The 20,685-nt window shown below is 39.4% G+C and overlaps 1 protein-coding gene across 1 annotated transcript in view; it reads left to right on the plus strand.

The window, feature by feature from the left end:
• Positions 1-1,796: 1,796 nt before the first annotated feature.
• The window catches only part of FGF7 (fibroblast growth factor 7), a 165,855-nt gene continuing 146,966 nt past the window's right edge, over positions 1,797-20,685 (plus strand). The window contains exons 1-2 of the mRNA XM_030189570.1: positions 1,797-1,993; positions 2,641-3,210. Of these exons, the coding sequence (XP_030045430.1) occupies positions 2,925-3,210 (286 nt within the window). The 5' untranslated portion in view covers positions 1,797-1,993; positions 2,641-2,924. The remainder of the gene's footprint in view (positions 1,994-2,640; positions 3,211-20,685) is intronic.

Raw genomic sequence — 20,685 nt, forward strand, 5'->3', positions numbered from 1 at the left:
GCAGGTCATTTTAGAAGTATCTACTCCTGGAAAGAGGGCCTTTACACATGAAGATTGCATGCACTTGACATGACAATTTCAGAAAGCTGCTGTTTCCAGATTGCAGAGATTTCAAAGGATGGTACTTGGTGGGCCAAAAAATATATAGGTACTAGTAAAACATGCCCGTTTCTGGAGCAAATGAAATGGGCGCTAGCAAGGTTTTCCTCCTGAAGCCCCCCCCTCCCTACCCACCCCTTCGGCGTTGTAAAGCCACTAACCGCCATTGCTCCGCACCTCGTCAATGCAACACCACCTTCATCTCCTGAGTTGTAAAGCCACTGACGCCATTGCTCCGCCCTCAACGTCATCACGTTTGACGCGAGGGCGCGGCCCAGAGACAGTGATTTTGGTGACTTCACCACCACGAACCCTTCAAACCCGTGACACTGATGTCAGTGTCCTCAGAACGTTGAGGGTGAGTTTTATTATATAGGATAACTCTCATTTAAAATGGAAATACACATATATTTAAATAAATTTTCCTATTAGATTTTCCACCAGTTCCCAGCTATGCATATATTCTGTCAAAGTGCTCATTTTGGCCAGGGTTTGAAACAAGTGAAAGAAGGAGTAATTATGCTTAACGTTCTAGTATTTATTTTGGTGATGCAATTCTTAAAAATCACCTTTTGGGGTGCTACTCCTTAATTGCTCCTAATTCTATATGGGGGTCTTTTACTAAAGCTTAGCTCGAGTTATCTGGAGCAGGGCCCAAAGGAATAAAATGGGCCCTGCTGCAGAAAACTCAAGCTAAGGTTTAGTAAAAGACCCCCTATATATTTTTCTCAAAGAGGGCTGCACATTTCGCAGAGCCTTTTCTAAAATACCGGTGGGAACTGTGAATATCCCAACCTGGGCATTCCAATGCCTACCTCAATGAGCTATGCAGTCTCAATCATTTCGCAAGGCCAATAAAATATAATCTAGTATTAGGAGCTAGCTCTATTTTTACAGGACAAGAAAATTCAGTTCTGGTTTTACTCCACTGTGAACCTGGACTTATAGTCCTACTTTTCACAGGAAAATCAAAACCAAAATTATGTGTATGCCATGATAAAAAACCAGGACTAGAATACCTTGTCCTGCAAAAATGTAATGTTTGTAATAAACATTTCTGAAAGTGGAAAATAACAATTTGACTGCACAATTATTTTGTGATTGTCTTCAAATGCATATATGCCTATAGTTTGAGCCTGAGTATAAGGCAGGTCTCCCTATTAAAGCCGTATTTTGTAGCTTTCTGGAAAGCTTTGACTTCAACTTTTAAGTTTGTCACTATACAGCGTTAACCGCCAAGCAGTCATTACTACTTCACTGAATATACATTTACTATATGCTATATATAAAAATCTGAAAATGCTGAAAATATGTGGATAGGTAATTAAAAACAAGTAAAGACATTTTAATACCCCTTAACCTTAAAATCAAAATACATAGTGACACAATGCTAAAAAGTAATCATGCCTAGCCTCGGCAGAGAAATGTCTGATTTGAGAAATACAATCATAGATGTATTTATAGGAGTATTATTTGATACAGTGGCATACATACAGTGAGTTCTTTTAAGTTTCCCACCAAGCTATGTTTCTGGAAATTAGGTATCTAGTACTTTGTAACTTCAATTTATGTTCTGTGTTCATAGCTCCCTCTGATGACCAGTGGATAGCACACAACATTTTATTCTTGTTCGTGCTTCAGCTGCTCAGTGGTTTAGATCTAATTGCTTGCAAGTGAGGTCAGCAAAAGGTATTTATCGAAAAGCACTGAACAACAACAGGCTCAACACACAGACACAAAGAAAATCCCACTTGCGTGTTGATTTATGGAAACAATTATGATTTTGCTGAAGTCCTTCTGAGTTGAGAAATAGTTTGTAGCTGCAGAATCTCATGTTGCAAAAGACAGACAGCAGAAATGGAATACTTATATATCCAGCTGTTATCAAGAACAAGTAAGTTATTTTTCCATTAAGATCCTGCTTATATTTTCTATCTGCTGACAGTTTCTCTGTGCCTGACTGTGTTAAAGTTGATGGTTCAAAAGTTAACAGATCTTGACAAGCTCTTCAAACATAATGTGTGTAACTTGTATATGGAAGGTCCAGACTATACTGACATCTATACAAGAAAAAGAATTCTGGACAGCTCTCTGCAAAAAAGCATGGATAGCTGCAAAAGGTATATATATGTATGAAGCATGAAAGCAATGGTGGGAAGACAGTAGCATGGGCAGTTTATTATGTAAGCAATGAAAAACCTGAAAATGTTTTTATCTATAGTTGTAAAAGGAATGATACCTAGTAACTCTTCTAGATAATATAGAAATACATTACCACATGCATTTATTGTATGATATATATATATATATATATATATATATATATATATATATATATATATATATATATAGTATATGTATAAATATATCTATATAGCTCTACATGTGCACAGAGACCTATATAGATATATAATAATATATATGTATATATATTATAAAATTTGAAACTCATGATAAGCCACACTATATGCACTTCAGTAACTAATTATAACGATTTATACATGCCTGCCCTTCTTTTTTAAACAGTTCTCTTATTTTCAGTGCAAACAGTGAGTTCAAGTAGCACAGAAGGCCATAACTGTCAAGGTTGTTACAACGTGATTTTCTAAAGGATACCGGGACTGAAAAGATACTTATACAGCAATCCAGTTTTGACATCAGTGACACAACAAATAAGGAACAACGTCCTTGAAGAGTAATCTATCCCAATCATATCCACTTACAGCTGCAAAGACAAAAGGCAGGTCAAAGACCTAGCAGGATTAATCTATCTGAGATTCCATTTTCATTATGTTGTTCATGAACACCCAGAACACTGCACTATAATGCGCAAATGGATGCTAATTTGGATCCTGCCAACATTGCTCTACCGATCGTACTTTCACATTCTCTTTCTAGTGGGCACTATATCTTTAGCTTGCAATGACATGACTCCAGAGCAAATGGCTATAAACGTGAACTGTTCCAGCCCCGAGCGACATACAAGAAGTTATGATTATATGGAGGGAGGGGATGTAAGAGTGAGGAAACTTTTCTGTCGAACACAGTGGTATCTAAGGATTGATAAACGAGGCAAAGTGAAAGGGACAGAAGAACCAAACAACAATTACAGTAAGTAGTGTCTTTGAATTATGCAGTGTTTTTGCTTTACGATTTTGGAATTTGCAGAGATACCAGTTTCCTTTTTCTACGCTACAGTTTGAGAAACTCCTCCACTTCCCTCTTAGTGCATGACTACTCTGGTAGACACAATCTCCCTGACTTATGTAAAAGCAAGACATTTGGTACATTTTGAACTACGCTACTTTAAATAATATGTTACTGGCATATTGTAGATCTACTAATATATTAACCACAGCTGGTAACCATTAACAAATGGACAGCATATTTTAACAAGTGAGTTAGGGTGTGTGCAGATATGAACATTTAAGACATTTAAAGTCTATGTAATGCAAACATAATGCAGCTCAAGTAACCTCATATCATTTATTCTTTTTGATTAAAAAAAGAGGTTTTTATAACATGCATATTTGATTGTATTATAGGGAGCCTTGTGGAAATATCAAAACAATGAGCAACTATAAATAGGTCACATTTTCCAAAAGAATATTTCCAGATTATAGAAATGAACATATTTTTACAGTTAACCACGTTACAGGAATGAATTAAAGTATATACCTCCAGTTTATTTTCAGTGATTTGAAATTGTGGTCTGTATAAAACTGTGAGATGTTATCACCTCTTAATACTAAGTACAATAAAGACTAGAAAACAGAAATTAGTACTAATGCTGAAAAGAGAAACAACAGCCTGAACTAGGAAGTATATTATGTCCATTCCATAACTGCTTTTTCTTCTTGCAATTGCACCAAGCCCACTATAAATAATACTCAAAAGTGCTTTCAGGTTTTTTTTCCCCCAGAAACATTACAGGGCTGTCAGACTTGTAATTGGCATGTATAGTCCCAACTGCAATGTGTATACACAATATAACTTTCTATTGGAGTGTTTCTCCTAGTAATGCTATACAACAGAAAAAAGTTTTCTTTTCTTTCAACATAGCCTACCAATGTGCTTATGGGTTCCTCCTTTGGGCTACCATAATGGCTATTTTTTGGTCTGCTTTTTGTGTTATTCTTATAAAATTGGATGCACTGGAACTGTTTTGAGACTTTGGGGGGAAGTTATCAATGTGGGTCACCATTAAGAGGTCTCATTGCATGAAGTGGAACCAGTGCTAAAATAGCACACGTTAGTGGTTAAATAACCCATCTAACAGTAGCCCACATTGATAACTATGCCCCTTTCTGTTTCCTTACGAAGTACAAAGGTTAAAAAAAATCCAGAACAAAATACAAAAATGCATTCTTTGACAGGATTTTGTTATACCATCTGTCACTTGCCTGTCATGTTTTTTGAGTTCAGTTTTCCAAATCCAGCAGTGTATTTAGACCCACATAATACTAATATGTTTCACAACTGTTTAACTAGAGAATATTTTCCAAAAGTAGGAAGTCAAAGTAGCAATGATTTGTAATGAAAACATCTTTGGTCCAGATTCACTAATTGGATTGCCCAATTTTGAACATTTTAATGATAATTTACTTCAAAAATATATAAATATATATATATATATATGTTTTTTAAACTATTGTTCTTCCGTATTACTGAAGTGCATTGTTTATTACAGATAGCTTTAATGATATTGTATAACAGCACAGCTCATATCTGGCATTTGTTATAGGCAGGTAAATAATTTAATTTTTATGTATTTATTTGTTGGGATTTATTAACCACCTTTATGAAGAGATTCACCCAATGCAGTGTATAGCAGGTACCTTTTAACAGTTTCTTTTAGAAATTTGTTCTGTGATATTCATGTGTTTTATCTAAGTCTTTACCATGTTTTAAACAAATTATCATTTGTTTGATGAGAAATGTCTATTTATGAGTTATCATAGAAATTGTTAATCTTACTCATGTATCTATAAACATGCACTCATTTTTATCTACCTGTAACATGCTTATTATAGTCCTTGAGAAATAATTTATAACAAACACATACTATTGAACACTGCTAAATATGTATCTTTTCTGATTTCTTATGCTTTAATCAATAACCTGGATGTCATGCTATTCAACTCAACATACTATTCAACTCAACATGCAAAACGTTAATCCACATGTCCCACTGTATACAAATATCTATGGCTTTATTACCACGTCTTGCATCGAGAAAGCCTATGTCTCATGAATATTCATTAAGGCTCATCTTTATACCAAATCTGTCTGAGAGTTACAATAACTGAATTTAAGAATCATTGGAATACAGCATGCATTCAAACAACACCTTTTTTTAAATTTCCCGTTGTACTGGATAAGAAGGAAGAATATTTTTAATAATCATCCTTATTTGTAAAACTCAACTTGACTATTCAAAATGTTCTGCTTCCTTTTTACCCAATACAATGGGAAATGAAAAGTATTGTTTGAATGCATGTTGTATTCCAGTGGTTCTTACATCCAGTTATTTTTAACTCTCAGACAGATCTGGTTTAAAGATGATCTGCAATGAATATTCAAGAGAGATTATTTTGGTTAATTAGCATATTTGGTTACCCTATAAAACAGCCCTATTTGGAGGTCTCTAGTTCTGGATTTGAGATCCGCTGTTCTGTTCCATCAGATGATAAAAATGATCAGCATTGTATAGTGGCAGGTACTAAATGAATAAGCTCCCTATCTATCACTATGTGAATAGGGTCGCTGAAAAAGTTTTCTGAGCGCTCCAGCTCTATTTATATTGTGCAAGGGTGGAATTTCACCAAGCTCTATGAATAATGGCGATATTCAGCCACTACCCATATAGCTATGTGATATAAGATAGGACAGAAAAAATGCTGTCCAAACTTAAACTACTATGCTATAAATATATAGGTGACTGAATAATGCTGCTATACACATACTGGCCGCAGTGAGCACTGTCCATGAATATTCAGCTTCATCGCATATCCAGATAGTGGCACTGAATATATGTGATTTATTAAAATGCCATGGCTGGTGTTTTAAAGAAACTCTCACTGTGGTATTTAAATATTTACCTGAATGTTTCCCTATGACATCTAATCCCACTATTTTCTCTAAATGAAAAATGATTACCTAATATATCTAAAGTGCAGTAAATTTGGTCATTTATCATGAACTACCTACCAGATTATTTTTTAAGAGGCCAATATTTCAGTTTGCACTAAGCAAGGGGAAGTTTTACTGTTTTTTATTTATATATTTTTTAACTGCATTATCAATGTGATTAGACTTTTCATACAATCTCTCTCACATATAAATATAAAAACAGTATGGGAGGGCAAATGTAGACATGACAAAGAAGTGCACTTGCATTTTCAATATAACGTCTAAGTCAACTTTGGACATTTGCTCAAGACATCCAGAATCTGAATTGCAAATATAGGGCCCCTTTTACCAAGCTGTAGCAAAAGGAGGCCTACACTGGCATCAGTGTTTGTTTTTGATGCACGCCGAGGCCCCCTTTTACTGCAGCGGGTAAAAGGTAGGTCTTTCTTTTCTTTAGGAAATGGCCGTGTGGCAAGGGGAGCCCTTACCGCCACCCGCGCTAAACGGGCAGTGATTACTGCCGGGTACACCAGATATAACAGCATGCTGGGGATGGGAACTACTGCTGCGGTAGCCCAGCGGTACATCCTTTTTAGTGAGCAGTAAGCCCACGTTAGGCTTACCGCCACTTTGTAAAAGGGCCCCTTAGCGATTTTTGAAACAGCAAAACGTCTAGTTTTTTGCCCACTTGCTAGATGTTTTTGTTCTCCGTGCATTTATCTTTTTTGGTCCATTAACCCCCCCCCCCCCCCCCCCACACACACAAAATGTCCACGTGAAAAACACAAAAAATCAAGCTATTGGGATGTAGGAGAAGCCATCATTCTTAGTAGACTGGCCACACAGACATCCCAGCAGAGCAGGGGGCACTGCAGTGAGCTTCCACCTAAAAGCTCCCAGGTACACATTTCACCATTGCTCCCTTGTATAGTGAGCTCTCCAAAACCCACTGGACCCAACTGTACACCACTACAATGTCTCCTATATGTGGGTACAGTAGGTTTTTGGTGGGTTTTGGAGGGCTCACACTTTTCACCACAAGTTTGTCAGTTAAGAGTGGATTATTGGCCTATGTCCTCTTCTCCAAAGTGCACTGCACTGACCACTAGGCTACTCCAGGAACCTGCTTGCTGCTCTAATAGGACTGACTATAACATCTGAGGCTGGTATGTACTGGTTCTTTCACATCCTTGAGGGGGGGGGGAACAGGGTCAGTTATCACTGGGGGAGTAAGAGAGGTCATTCCTTTATTCCTTCAGTAGTCATCTGGTCATTTAGGGCACTTTTTTGTGGCTTATTCGTTCTAAAAACAGGTCTTGTTCAAAACATCTTCATTTTAGTCCTGGACATTTTTGTTCGGTTCCATTATGGCTGAAAAAAATCCAAGTCTTGGAGAGAAAAATGTCCAAATGGTGCTTTATGTCACTTTTTAGACCTTTTTCTCTTTCAAAAATCAGCCTCTTAGTGTCAATTAAGGTGTGCATAACCCATGATTGAATATTAGTGCAAAAGCCACTACAGAATATTAGTGCAAAGCTGCTTTTGGCATGCTGAAACTTAGTGCGATGACTTACACCAGGTCAATGGCGGGCATAAGATGGCACACCTTGCAATGTGTGCATCTGATACTATTTTATAAGATGCACACATTGTTAGGCAGAATGCCCATGATATGCCTATGCTCCACCCACTGGTACAGCCCACTTGTTGATACATGCCATGCACAAATTTTATAGAAACGCACCTAGCACATATGCATATAAATGCCAGTTTGTGACATCAATCATGTGCATTTCTGCACCTAAGCTACAGATTAGTGCACGCAATTAGAACTAAATGGTGCTGAAAAATCAGCACTGAAAAATTTAAGCGCTGAATGCAATTCTATAAAGGATCCATGTCCTTTATACAATAGAGCTAAGCACATAAACGATACAAAAATTTTAGGCACAAGCAATTATGCCTGCTGAAAACAGGTGTAAATGCCAATTCTGAGAATGCCCCTGAAAAGCCCCTGTCCATGCCCCCTAGAAATTAAATGCTATAGGAGTTTCACGCATAGCATTATAGAATATGATGTGCGTGTTAACTCCCAATTAATGCCAATAATTGGTTGTTAGCAGCCAATTATTGGTGCTGATTGGCTCATTAACCAATTAAGTTGTGCTCGTAAGTCAGTTATGCATGCTGATTTGCATGCACAACTTTTGTCGCCATATATAGAATCTGGGGATTAGTACCTAAATTTAGATGCCCTTTATAGAATTGTCCTTTTTGTATTTTGAATCAAGCAAACCTATAAAACATCACCTGAATCACCACCCTTCCAGAAAAGATGGTATCCAGCTCTCTGCAGCCACTTATGGTCAATGCTTCAAGGATAATGCAGAGAGCTACTGAACTCTGCCATGGATGTTAGCTTAGTGCTTAGACAGAGGAGGGTCAGAGAGATCAAATTCTGAGCGCACTCTTTCTTGTTTGTCTAATTTTTTTATTGTTTTCCTTCCTTTTGACTTGTCTCTTTTTTTGTTGTTGTTGTTGTTTCTTCCCCCCCCATCCCTTGTATTTTTTTCCCTTTTACCTCTGGTGCTGCAACCAGAAGGCAATAGACTCTACATTAGCAAAACAAGTTGTCCTGTCAGGAATGGGCTTTTCCCTCTCTCACAATCTGCAATTAATGCCACTTTCTTAATGGAGAGAGAAAAATGCATGGAACAAATACTTAACCATGTATTGAACTTTGTGTAAAGCAGCTGAATACCTAAATAGCTCATTAATCTTCATTATATTATCATTGTTAATGATTAATTAATGATTATTAAGGCCTAAATAGTTTATTATTCTTCATGATCATATTAACATAGGTTTATAAGAACATAAGATTTGCTGTGCTGGGTCAGATCAAAGGTCTGCAGAGCCCAACATCCTGACTCTGATAGTGATCAATCCAAGTCAAAATTATGCTGCAGGACACGACAGAATACATCCATTTCTCATAGTGGCTTTTTAAGTTTACCTGGCTAATTATGTTTTATGGACATTTCTTCCAGGAACTTGTCCAAACCTCTTTAGAACCCTGCTATGCTAAATGCCTTGACAACAATCTCTAGTAACAAATTCCACAGCTTGATTGTGCGTTAGTGAAAAAAAAATACTTTCCCCCACTTGTTTTAAATCTGCTACCTGTTAGTTTCATGGTTTCTCTCCTAGTATTAGTAGCATTTAAAAGGGTAAATAATTGTACCATATTTAACTTTTCACCCCATTCAGTCATCTTTTCTCCAAGCTGAACAGCCCTAACCTGTTCAGCCTTTCTGCATAAGGGAACTGTTTCATCTCCTTTGTCATTCTGACACTCTTCTCTGAACTTTTTCTAATTCTGCTGTATTTTTTTTTTGAGATGGGGAAATCAGAACTGCACACAATATTAAAGGTACAATTGCACTATACAAAAACACCATTCCTTTCCAGAAATTCATAACATTTGCTTTTTTTTTTTTTTAAATCACTGCCACACACAGGATATATTGTCCTAATGATGCCAATATCCTTTTTTTTCAGTGGTGACTCCAAATATGGAATCTAGCATTGCGTACCTACAGTTAGGATTAATGTTTCCTTTTGTGCATCACTTTGCACTTGTGCACCTGCCGTTTTGATGCCCAGCCCTTCAGTCCCACAAGATCCTCCTGCAACTCCTCACAATCTGCTTGAGTCATCTGCAATTTGATCACCTCATCCATTCCTCTCTTTTCCATATGATTTAGAAATATCTTAAAAGTACAGGTCCCTGGGGCTCGCCATTATTACCTTTATGTATTAGGAGAACTGATGATAGGGATCTTATGTGGTACTTTGTTTGTCTGAGGGGCCCTTTTATGAAGCGGCAAGAAGCCCAATGCGGGCTTACTGCTTGCTAAAAGGGAAGTACCTGCTGGGTTACCGAAGCACTCTCCCCCAGCGTGTGCCATTTCCGGTGCTGCAAACATATTTCAATTTTTGTAGTGCTGGTGTGTATCCGGCTATAATCGGGCAGTGCCATGCACTGCCTGGTTACTGCCAGGTTAGCGCAGAAGCCCTTACTGCCACCTCAACGGGTGGTGGTAAGTGCTCCCCCTGAAATGGCTGCATGGCCATTTTTTGCTGTAAAAGGGGACCTTGGCGTGTGTGAAAACTCATGCCGACGCCAGTGCAGGTCCCCCTTTTGCCGCAGCTTCGTAAAAGGACCTCAAAGTGGTTTAAAAGTGAGCCCCTTAGTCTTCTTCTGTTTCCTGTCCTTTAGCCATTTGGCAATCTATAATAGGATTTTGCCCCCTAACTTATAGCTTTTTAATTCCCTGAGGAGGTTCTCATGAGGAACTTTGTCAAATGCATTCTGAATATCCAGATATATTATTTGTGTCAATTACTAACTGTCAGCATTACCTAACCTGAAAGTTAGCCTAAATGCCAAAGGCCTCTGGGAAAGAGTGCAAGCAGCTTTGACATTCTTCTCCCCCACCCCTATCCTCCTAGTCTGATCCCTGGGAATGTCAGTGTAAGTAGACCGGATTGGGCATAGTTTTCATGTTTTAACACCTGTACTTCTGAGCAATAAAAGAGACCAGAATCAGTGCTCAGGAGAATAGAAAATAAATCAAGGTCTCCATAAACTGTGCCTTCACAGGAATTCAAACCTCCTTGGTAAAACAAACTAAATTATATCAGAGGTGCTGATATAATCCTTCTTATCTGTTCCCTTCTCCACTACTGCCAACTCCAGACTTCGCGCCTTCTGTCTCGCTGCACCCTATGCCTGGAATAAACTTCCTGAGCCCCTATGTCTTGCCCCATCCTTGGCCACCTTTAAATCTAGACTGAAAGCCCACCTCTTTAGCATTGCTTTTGACTCGTAACCACTCGCCTCCACCTAAACTCCTCTCTTCCTTCCCGTTCACATTAATTGATTTGATTTGCTTACTTTATTTATTTTTTGTCTATTAGATTGTAAGCTCTTTGAGCAGGGACTGTCTTTCTTCTATGTTTGTGCAGCGCTGCGTATGCCTTGTAGCGCTATAGAAATGCTAAATAGTAGTAGTAGTAGTAGTAAATAAAAGCAGGAGCATTATCAGAATCAATAGTCTTTAGAACTCCCCAACTGTTTGCATTCTCTCTCAGAGGTCTATGGATGACACTATGAGTAGGCCCTGAAGCCTCAGGCTAACTTTCAGGTTAGGTAATGATGACACTAACATTGTGTGCTAACCATTAGTAAATTACCCCCTATATTGATTGGGTCACTCAGGTTAATACCTTTTAAAAAAATTTATAGATTCCCTTTGTTAAATCCATGTTGGCTTGTCTGTCCCCATTAAGTCATGTCTAACCTCTTTTATGGCATATTAAGAACAAGATAGATGGTTACAACTTAAATCCAGACATTGATTTTAATGTATGATAACAATTTATTGCCTTTTAATAAATCATTCTTCTTGTTCTTTGACATTACATAACAAACTTAATGGAAAGCAAGACAAAAAGGAGAAAAACTAGAATAAGTATGGACTTAATGGAAGGACCTGAAATTATAACCGCAAAGCATGTCATGCCAACATTTCTAATTTTAAAAATACAGTATATTCTTCTAATACAACAAGTTTATTCCTATTAGATTTAGGGGAAAAAAACCCTAAAAGGATCATAGGTCTAGATCTATTGACTCAACAATCCTCTTCTAGATTCCGTTTGTATCAAAGGTATTTCAGGCTAAGAGCCCCTTTTTACACCGAACGCAGATATTGGAATCGAGACATCCAGGTCAAGAAGTTCTCAATTCCAATGCTATTTTAGAAAAGGATCTGCCCAAGATCACAAGGAGTCATGCTGGGATTTGAACCAGGCTTCCATTGGTTCTCAGGCCATTGCCTCAACCATTAGGCTGTTCCTCCACTGTGCATGCTCTTTAAAAACATTGCATGAAAAGAATATTGATAGTGAGAGAATCATGCATCCAAATCCTTTAGTGCACAGTAAGCTCATTTGTAAATCAGTAATCACTGGCATTACAACTTTAGCGGTACTCTGAGATATCAGAAAGAATCTGTGCTATGTAAGTGAACAAGAGAGTTTTGAAAATGCAACAAAAATTGCAGTTTTAAAATTTGAAACATAAGTCACATCACATTGGGGCTCATTTTCAAAGCACTTAGACATGTAAGTTGGACTTTGGATGCTTTGTGCCAAACGTCCAAATAGCAAATGTTAACCATTTTCAAAAGCACAAAACGTCTATTTTTTTTAAATACCTTTTCATACAAGTGAAAAATGTAGAAAATCAAGCCATTGGGATGTAGGAGGGGTCAGCATTTTTAGCAGACCGGTCCTCCAGGCATCCCAAAAGAGCAATGGGGCACCCTAGGGGGTACCGCTGTGAACTTCATATAAATGCTCCCAGGTACACATCTCACTGTTGCTCCGTTTTCTTGTCTGCTGAGCCCTCCAAACCCATTACCTCGAACTGTACACCACTACAAAAGCCCTTATGGGTGAAGGGGGCACATATATGTGGGTACAATGGATTTTTGGTGAGTTGTGGAGGGCTCACAGTTTCCATCATAAGTGTAACAAGTAGGGGGGAGGTATGGGCCTGGGTCCACCTGTCTACAGTGCACTGTACCTACCATTATACTACTCCAGGGACATGCATGCTGCTCTTATGGACCGGCTATAACATCTGAGGCTATCATAGAGGCTAGTGAGTACTATTTTTATTCACAGTTTTGGGGGGTGGGAGGAGGTCAGTGATCACTGGGGTAGTAAGGGGGGTTCATCCCTGATTTCCCCCAGTGTCATCTGGTCATTTAGGGCACCCTTTTGTGCCTTATTCATTCTGAAAACAGGTCAAGACCAAAACATTCCAGTTGTCACCCTAGAAGTCTTGGTTTTGTTCCATTATGGCTGCAAAATACCCAAGCGTTAGGCATGCCCTAAGCCTGCCCTTTGAAATGCCTCCGACACACCCCCTTGTGATTTGGGCACACTGCAGATGAAATGTATAGATAAACGTCTGCAAAACAGGTTTCAAAAATACTGATTTGGATGTTTTGAGAAGTCGTCCATCCAAATGTTGCTTTATGACACTTTTTGGACGTTTTTCATTTTCAAAAATGAGCCTCATAGTGGCCTAAGGAACTTTGTAAGTTTAACTGCTTTGAAAATTGCATTATTTGTTTATAAAGTTATCTTTCATTTTGATGCACTTAGATGATAAAACCAAAACACTCAAGGAGGCAGATGTATTTAAAAGGCAGTTTTCAAAGGGATTTTCACAAACAGGAGTCTACCCATGGAAACAGACACAGCCACTCTGCATGGAAAAGTAACTATCTTGTTAACAGCAAGGGTTGTTTCTTTGCGGAGGAAAAGGCTGCAGCCAGGTATCTAGTAGCCTCAGATATAGAATTTATTTGAAATGTGGTAGGTCGTAGGTTTGCTACTTATGTACCTTCAATGAGAAATAGCATTGTAATAATCTAAATGATGTACCTGTCAGTCCATCTATTTGCTTCACTGTTTATTTATTTTCTATAATTAACAATTATTGCCTCATACTGTGTCTGAACAGTTTCCTGAAATGGTACTCTTTGCATATCAGTCAAACAGCCTCTCTCTCTCTTTTCCCTGTGTTTTCTCTTGGGGGGAAGGGGTAATGATTCCAAATGAGTTAGTTCTACACAGACCATGACAGTAATGAACCTCTTTCCTAAGCCAGGGTATGTGGTGTTTAATTTCAGTCTCTGAGATTTACTGCTGACACTCATCATGGTTCTTGCATCTTGCCAATAAACCTTCCTACTTGGGTTCATAGGATGTAGTACAACATCAAATAAAATGGAAAACATTTCTAAATCTTTTATTTACTTGATTTTTGGCCACATTTCTTGGTGCTTGAGGATCCTCTCTATCTTTATCTCTCTCTCTCTCTCTCTCTCTCCACACAATTCACAAAATAATTACTTGGCATTGATACCTGTATACTAGTACCAAATACCAATATCAGTATACTACTTTCAGCTTCCATATACCTTAATAACTTCAATGTGGATAGTGGATGTAAGAAAACCTAGACACACCTAGGGAAAATACAAAATATAATCACTGTATGCAATTCAAAGTCCTCATTATAACATATGTTTTTGGAACAATCAAGTTTTAAAGCATTTTTGAAACTGTAGACAATAAGAGGATTGACTAACATCCAAAGGGAGATCATTCTACATTTTTGTAGCCAAGAAGGGGAAAGTAGACATAAAAATATGTTTATACTCGACCCCTTTTCCATTCGATCCCTTGACCATATCACATTTGTAAAATATGGAGATTGAAAGCATACAGGTATGGACATAAGTACCTTAATTCTACATATACTGCTTAAAACTGTGCGTGCAATTTAATTTATAAATAAGCCAATTAGCACCAATAATTGGGCAGTAATAATCAATTATCATGATAATTGGCATTAATTAAAATTTGCACACTGGGATCCACAAATAAATTTTGAATGCGGATCTGAAAAGGGGGCACAGCCATGGGCAGATTAGGGTTTTGCTGGAACTTATGTACAGTGTTACAGAATTTGGGGGGATCTCCGCCTAATTTAGGTGAAAGAATTTACACCAGGTTTCAGTTGGTGTAAATCCTTGTACCCAAAATTGAGAGCAGATCCTGATGCCAAATACTATTCTGTAAATGGCGCCCAACTCTAAGCACCATTTATAGAATAGCACTTAGCACTAATTTTTATTGGTGCCCAAATTTGGTTGCCATTTACAGAACTGAGTCCATATTGTGGAGTTTGACCATACAAAATGCTTGCACAGTTAGCCAATGTGCCTTAATAATCAGAGGTATTACCCTGTCAAATTTTCTAGCAGAATAATTTAATCTCACTGCCATATTCTGCAGTGTCTGTAATTTCTTCAGTATTGTACCTGAACATCCTGCATACAACATGTTACAGTAATCCAACTGGCTAATAATTAAAGCCTGAATGCTCAGTTTAAAATGATAATACTAGAAATAGTTCTTCACCCTTCTAAGATGTCTCAAGCATGAGATGATCTTTTTCGATAGTGGTGCAACATGATTTTCAAATGACATCATCCAAGACAACACCCAGAACTTTCACAGATGTTGCTAATGGAAAACAAGTTTTTCACCTTTCTTGCTTTATTTCCCTTATCCTAACACATTTATTTGTTTCATTTGCATCTCCCTCCTGAAATTTTTTAATTGATTCCAGCAGTCTTTTAATTTAGTACGTTGAGAGTGATACTGTCTGTGTGAATATCGACGTCGACACCCTTTGAGGTGCCAGTGTCAAGGATCTCTGCACAGGCATGGGTTGAGCCTCAGAAAGAATCTAGGGCTGATCTGTAGCTGGTGCAAGAGCCCTTGATGCCTGAGCAGTTTGTAGAAGCAGCATCTGCGCTAGCTCCTCCCTGAGCACGGCTTGGAACCACTGATCAAAGGAAGGCATTGGCAAAGGTGAGGGAGCTGGGAGAGAGGCAGCCTCAGAAATCATCGGTGCCAAACTGGTAGCAGGGACTTGGCTGCCTGGAGACTTGGTACTGGAACCTCTTCCAAAGAGGGGGAGTGCTCCTCCTGGTGTCGGCACTTCTCGGGTAACAGCAAAGGTGATGCCCCAGTGCTCCCAGCACTGTGCATCAATGAGCACGAATGCTTATGCTTCTTGGGCTTCCCCTGATTTTCAGCATCATTGTCCTTTGGTGCTGGCGAGGATGACGTTGTACCCATATGTGCTTTCGGAGTCAGGGCCTACTTTCAGCACTCGATGTTGAGAGAGATGGAAACCTTCTTGATGCTGGTGCACTCCCAGCAGATGCTGAAATCTTAGCAGCCATCAAGTTTGATGCTTCCAGTGCTAATGTATCAGCCTTCAAGGTATCCTCTGTACATTTTTAAAGAGAGAGAGCAAGAATTAGGCTCATGGTCAGGCCCAAGGCACACGATGCACCAAGAATGTGGTTCTGTCACAGAAATCACCCGATTATATTGGGAACACCTATTGAAGCCACTGGTGGGGGTCTTCTGGGACATCGAGAAAAGAATTGTGGCCAACTTAAACTCCTCAACTGTGAAGCGAAAAAAGGGCAGTGTTCAAATTGAGGTCGGTGCTTTAGCCTAAATGGGCCTAGCAGCTCACAAAAAATAAAGGTAACTTGAATGCACTGTGAAAGAGAGAGAAATACATGTGCTGTGTGGAGAACACAAAGTATGTCTTCCCTGCCCTACGGAAAAACAAGAATGAAGGACCCATTCTCACGTGTCGGACACCAAATGACCTCACCCGTCTGTGAGAATACAACAGCCTGCTTGTCCTCAGAGAATGGTGGGAATCAAAATAATCCTGTTGGATTAGTGTTCCATTGAAAGTCTAGAAAACTAGGAGCCAAATGTGCAAAGCTTTTTTTCCCCACAGACACAAGAAGGGGGAAGACCCTTTACTGCATCAGCTCACGATAGTAAATTGTTCCTCCTGACAAACTAAACTCCTGCACAAAAATACAAAGCAGTGAAACAGTGGATAGTCTGGCACTGGGTATAGGTTCACAGTGCAACACTATCTACTGTTTGCAACTTAGTGGGAAAACAACTCTTTACAACGATAGCTGGCACCACACTTCATTTCTAAATGCACCACATCATTTTCCCATCTTTACATGTTTAATACTAGTGGATTATTGAAAACTTTTCTCACAAGTGTGGACTGTCCCCAAACATCTGGTTGTTGCTGACTGACTGGAGAAATACAAGCTGAAACACCTGTCTCTGTATTGTCAGCTGGATCTGCACAGATGTAAGCGTGCCATACTTTCTGTTAAAGGTTGACTCCTCTGCAGAATGCATTACATGCCAGTTGGCTGACTTATGGCGTTTGGAGAGATGGATCCACTACTGAGAGAAAGTTCATGCCACACTATATTTAATAACAAAACTTTATCTGGCTTTTTAAAACTGAACTGAAATTGGCTTTATGCCTGTAGCATTAAGTAATTAATGTTTATAGTTCGAACTACTTAGAGGGTGAGCTGTATGTTAGAAGACTGGACTAGAACTGAAATACCCACTGTATACCATATCCATAATATACAAGTTTAACAAAAAATGGGACATACAAAACGAAAACCTGTTTCTGAGGAGGCCTCATACTAGCTGACATCAAGCCCTGGTTGCCAGTTTTTTTTTTAAATATAGTTATTTTTTTATGCAATTGCATGACATCTAAAGAGACAACAAGACTTAGCTGACTGTAAACCATGGCCCTAGATGACTGTCAGGCTCATTTTCGAAAGAGAAGGACGCCCATCTTTTGACACAAATCAGAAGATGGAAGCCCTTCTCACAGGGTCGCCTAAATCGGTATAATCGAAAGCCGATTTTGGGCATCCCCAACTGCTTTCAGTCACAGGGATGACCAAAGTTCACGGGGCTTTCGGAGGCGTAGCGAAGGCGGGACTTAGGCGTATATAACACATGGACGTCCTCGACCCATAATGGAAAAAAAAGGGCATCCCTGACGAGGCCTTGGACGACTTTACCTGGTCCTGTTTTTTTTAGAACCTAGGCACAAAAAGGTGCCTGAACTGACCAGATGACAACCGGAGAAAATCGGGGATGACCTCCCCTTACTCCCCCAGTGGTCACTAACCCCCTTCCACCCTCAAAAAACATCTTTAAAAATATTTTGTGCCAGCATCAAATGTCATACTAGGGTCCATCACAGCAGTATGCAGGTTCCTGGAGCAGTTTTAGTGGGTGCAGTGCACTTCAGGCAGGCAGACCCAGGCCCATCCCCCCTACCTGTTACACTTGTGGTGGTAAATGTAAGCCCTCCAAAACCCACTGTACCCACATCTAGGTGCCCCCCTTCACCTGTAAAGGCTATGGTAGTGGTGTACAGTTGTGGGTAGTGGGTTTTGGGGGGGCTAAGCACACAAAATAAGGGAGCTATGTACCTGGGAGCAATTTATGAAATCCACTGCAGTGCCCGGTTGGTGTCCTGGCATGTGAGGGGGACCAGTGCACTACGAATGCTGGCTCCTCCCATGACCAAAGGGCTTGCACTTGGTCGTTTCTGAGATGGGCGTCCTTGGTTTCCATTATCGCCAAAAATCAGAAACGACCAAGTCTAGGGATGACCATCACTAAGGACGACCTAAATTTCAGGATTTGGGCGTCCCCGACTGTATTATCGAAACGAAAGATGGACGTCCATCTTGTTTCAATAATATGGGGTTCCCCACCCCTCCATTGGGACATTTTGCGAGGATGTCTTCAGGAAAACTTGGGCGTCCCTTTCGATTATGCCCCTCCACATATTCATTTTTGTTTTCTTCTGGTTATGTTCTTCCAGCAGTGTCTCTCCAAAAATAATGTGGCTCTATTGATTTGGGAAATATATCCTCAATGTTCCATCAAAACCAACCCATTAATGGATTTGGGCTATGAGCATCATTGTTATGTGAGTTTAAAAAGCTATGTTGCTTTGGATCTTGAAACTCGTTAGACTGAAGAAAGTTGACTACCTTTCAACAGTGTCTTCATTATCTTTCCTACCTCTTCTCTGTTACTGTTTTTGTGAAGAGGGACCACATCAGTCTTTCTACATTCCTATGGCACGTTCCCAGCCTTCTCCCACCAAAACCTCTCTAAGCTCCCTCAGTATCCTAGGATGCATCTAATCTCATCCCTCGCTTGAGTTTTACTTTTGCAGATATGTTCTTTGCTATCAGGATAATTGATATTCATTCACCCAGTTATCCATACAGACCCCTGAAGCAGGTCGAGTGGCTGAAACACAATGTTGTGTTGAGTCTTTTATTAATAAACTTTCCCCCTCTTGCCTCTCCTACCCCCTTCTTACTTGCCCATCCCACCTATCTGCATATCTCCATCATTATTCTGTTATACCACAGCGTGTACTCTCTCTGCAATACCTTGTAACTCCTACTACTATGTAAGCCGCATTGAACCTGCCTTGAGTGGGAAAGCGCGGGGTACAAATGTAACAAATAAATAAATAAACGGTTTTCATTAAAGTTCATGTCCATCCAGTCTCTGGTTGCTGTGGTCAATCTCCAACTTCTTCTTTTTGTTTTCAACAGTGATAATTGAACAGGAAGAAATGTCCAAGTCAAAAAAAAAAGGGTGTCCTAAGTTAGACCTGTTTCAATCACATCCAGGGTATAAAAAGTTCTCCTGATTGAGTAGCTGACCACTGGAAGGATAAAAACATAACCCTTCCTTACTTTCTCAGTGGTTACTGTCCTCCTCCCTCACCTCTGAAAGTGACATCAGAAAGGGATATTAGGCACTCTAATAACATCAGGTATTATGGGCATTCTGAAAACAGCAGCAACCAGTTCTGAAGGGTAGCCTAGTGGTCAGTGCAGTGGACTATAAACCAAGGGACCCAGGCTCAAATCCCCTTTCAACTTTCTCTTTTTTTTTAATACCTTTAAATTGTGAGCCCTCCAGAAACAGACATATATCTACTGTACCTAAAGACTCTGGCAAGCCTGAGTGCTATTGAGGTGGTCCACATTCAGTTACAGTAGGTATTTCCCTGTCTCTGGAGGGCTCACCATTTAAAACAACAGAGTTGCAATGGAATATGAACCTGGGTGTCCTGGATTAAAGTCCACTGCAACGACCATTAGGCTGCTCTGCAGGGACATCTGTGTTTTGTACAATTTCTGCCAGACAGATATCCTTGTCCCTGGATTTTTGGTGTTCATATTTTGGACACCTGATTTTATTTTATTTATTTATCACATTTGTATCCCAAATTATCCCACGTTTTGGTAGGTTCAATGTGGCTTACATGGAACAAAGGGGGCAGTTACAAGGTATCAAGCAGATTAACAATTTGATAGAATAGTGAGAGCTTGTGCGGTTGTCTCACGGAGAGTAGAGAGTAGTTTACGTTCATAGGAGATTAGTGGGAATTGCATGACTATTGTTAGTAAGTTACAATAACAAGTCGAGAAGGATCACAACATAGTCTAAAAGGGTTACATCATTGGCCAGTCAGGGTTCTAGTTCTGGTGGCCAGAGGGTACATAGTACGTAAAGTGTTTGGGTTATGAGTCTTGGAAAGGAGTATTAAGTGTTTTTGGTACAGGTTGGTCATGAAGCTTATGCCTTTTCCATTTGAATTGTCAAATTTGTGGGTAGAATAGGATTGGTCTGTTGGATGGTTAGGTTGGTTCAGTGGAGATCCGTTTTCTGAATAGGTGGGCTTTTAGGTATTTTCAGAAGGTTAAGTAGTTGTCTTTTAGTTTTAGGCAGGGGTGTAGCTACGGGTGGGCCTGGGTGGGCCCAGGCCCAGCCAATCACGACTCAGGCCCACCCAGTCAGCGCTCGGAAAATCGGGCATTTAAAAAAAAAAAT

Source organism: Microcaecilia unicolor, chromosome 1 (assembly GCF_901765095.1).
Source record: "Microcaecilia unicolor chromosome 1, aMicUni1.1, whole genome shotgun sequence".
In the NCBI taxonomy this organism is placed as follows: domain Eukaryota; kingdom Metazoa; phylum Chordata; class Amphibia; order Gymnophiona; family Siphonopidae; genus Microcaecilia; species Microcaecilia unicolor.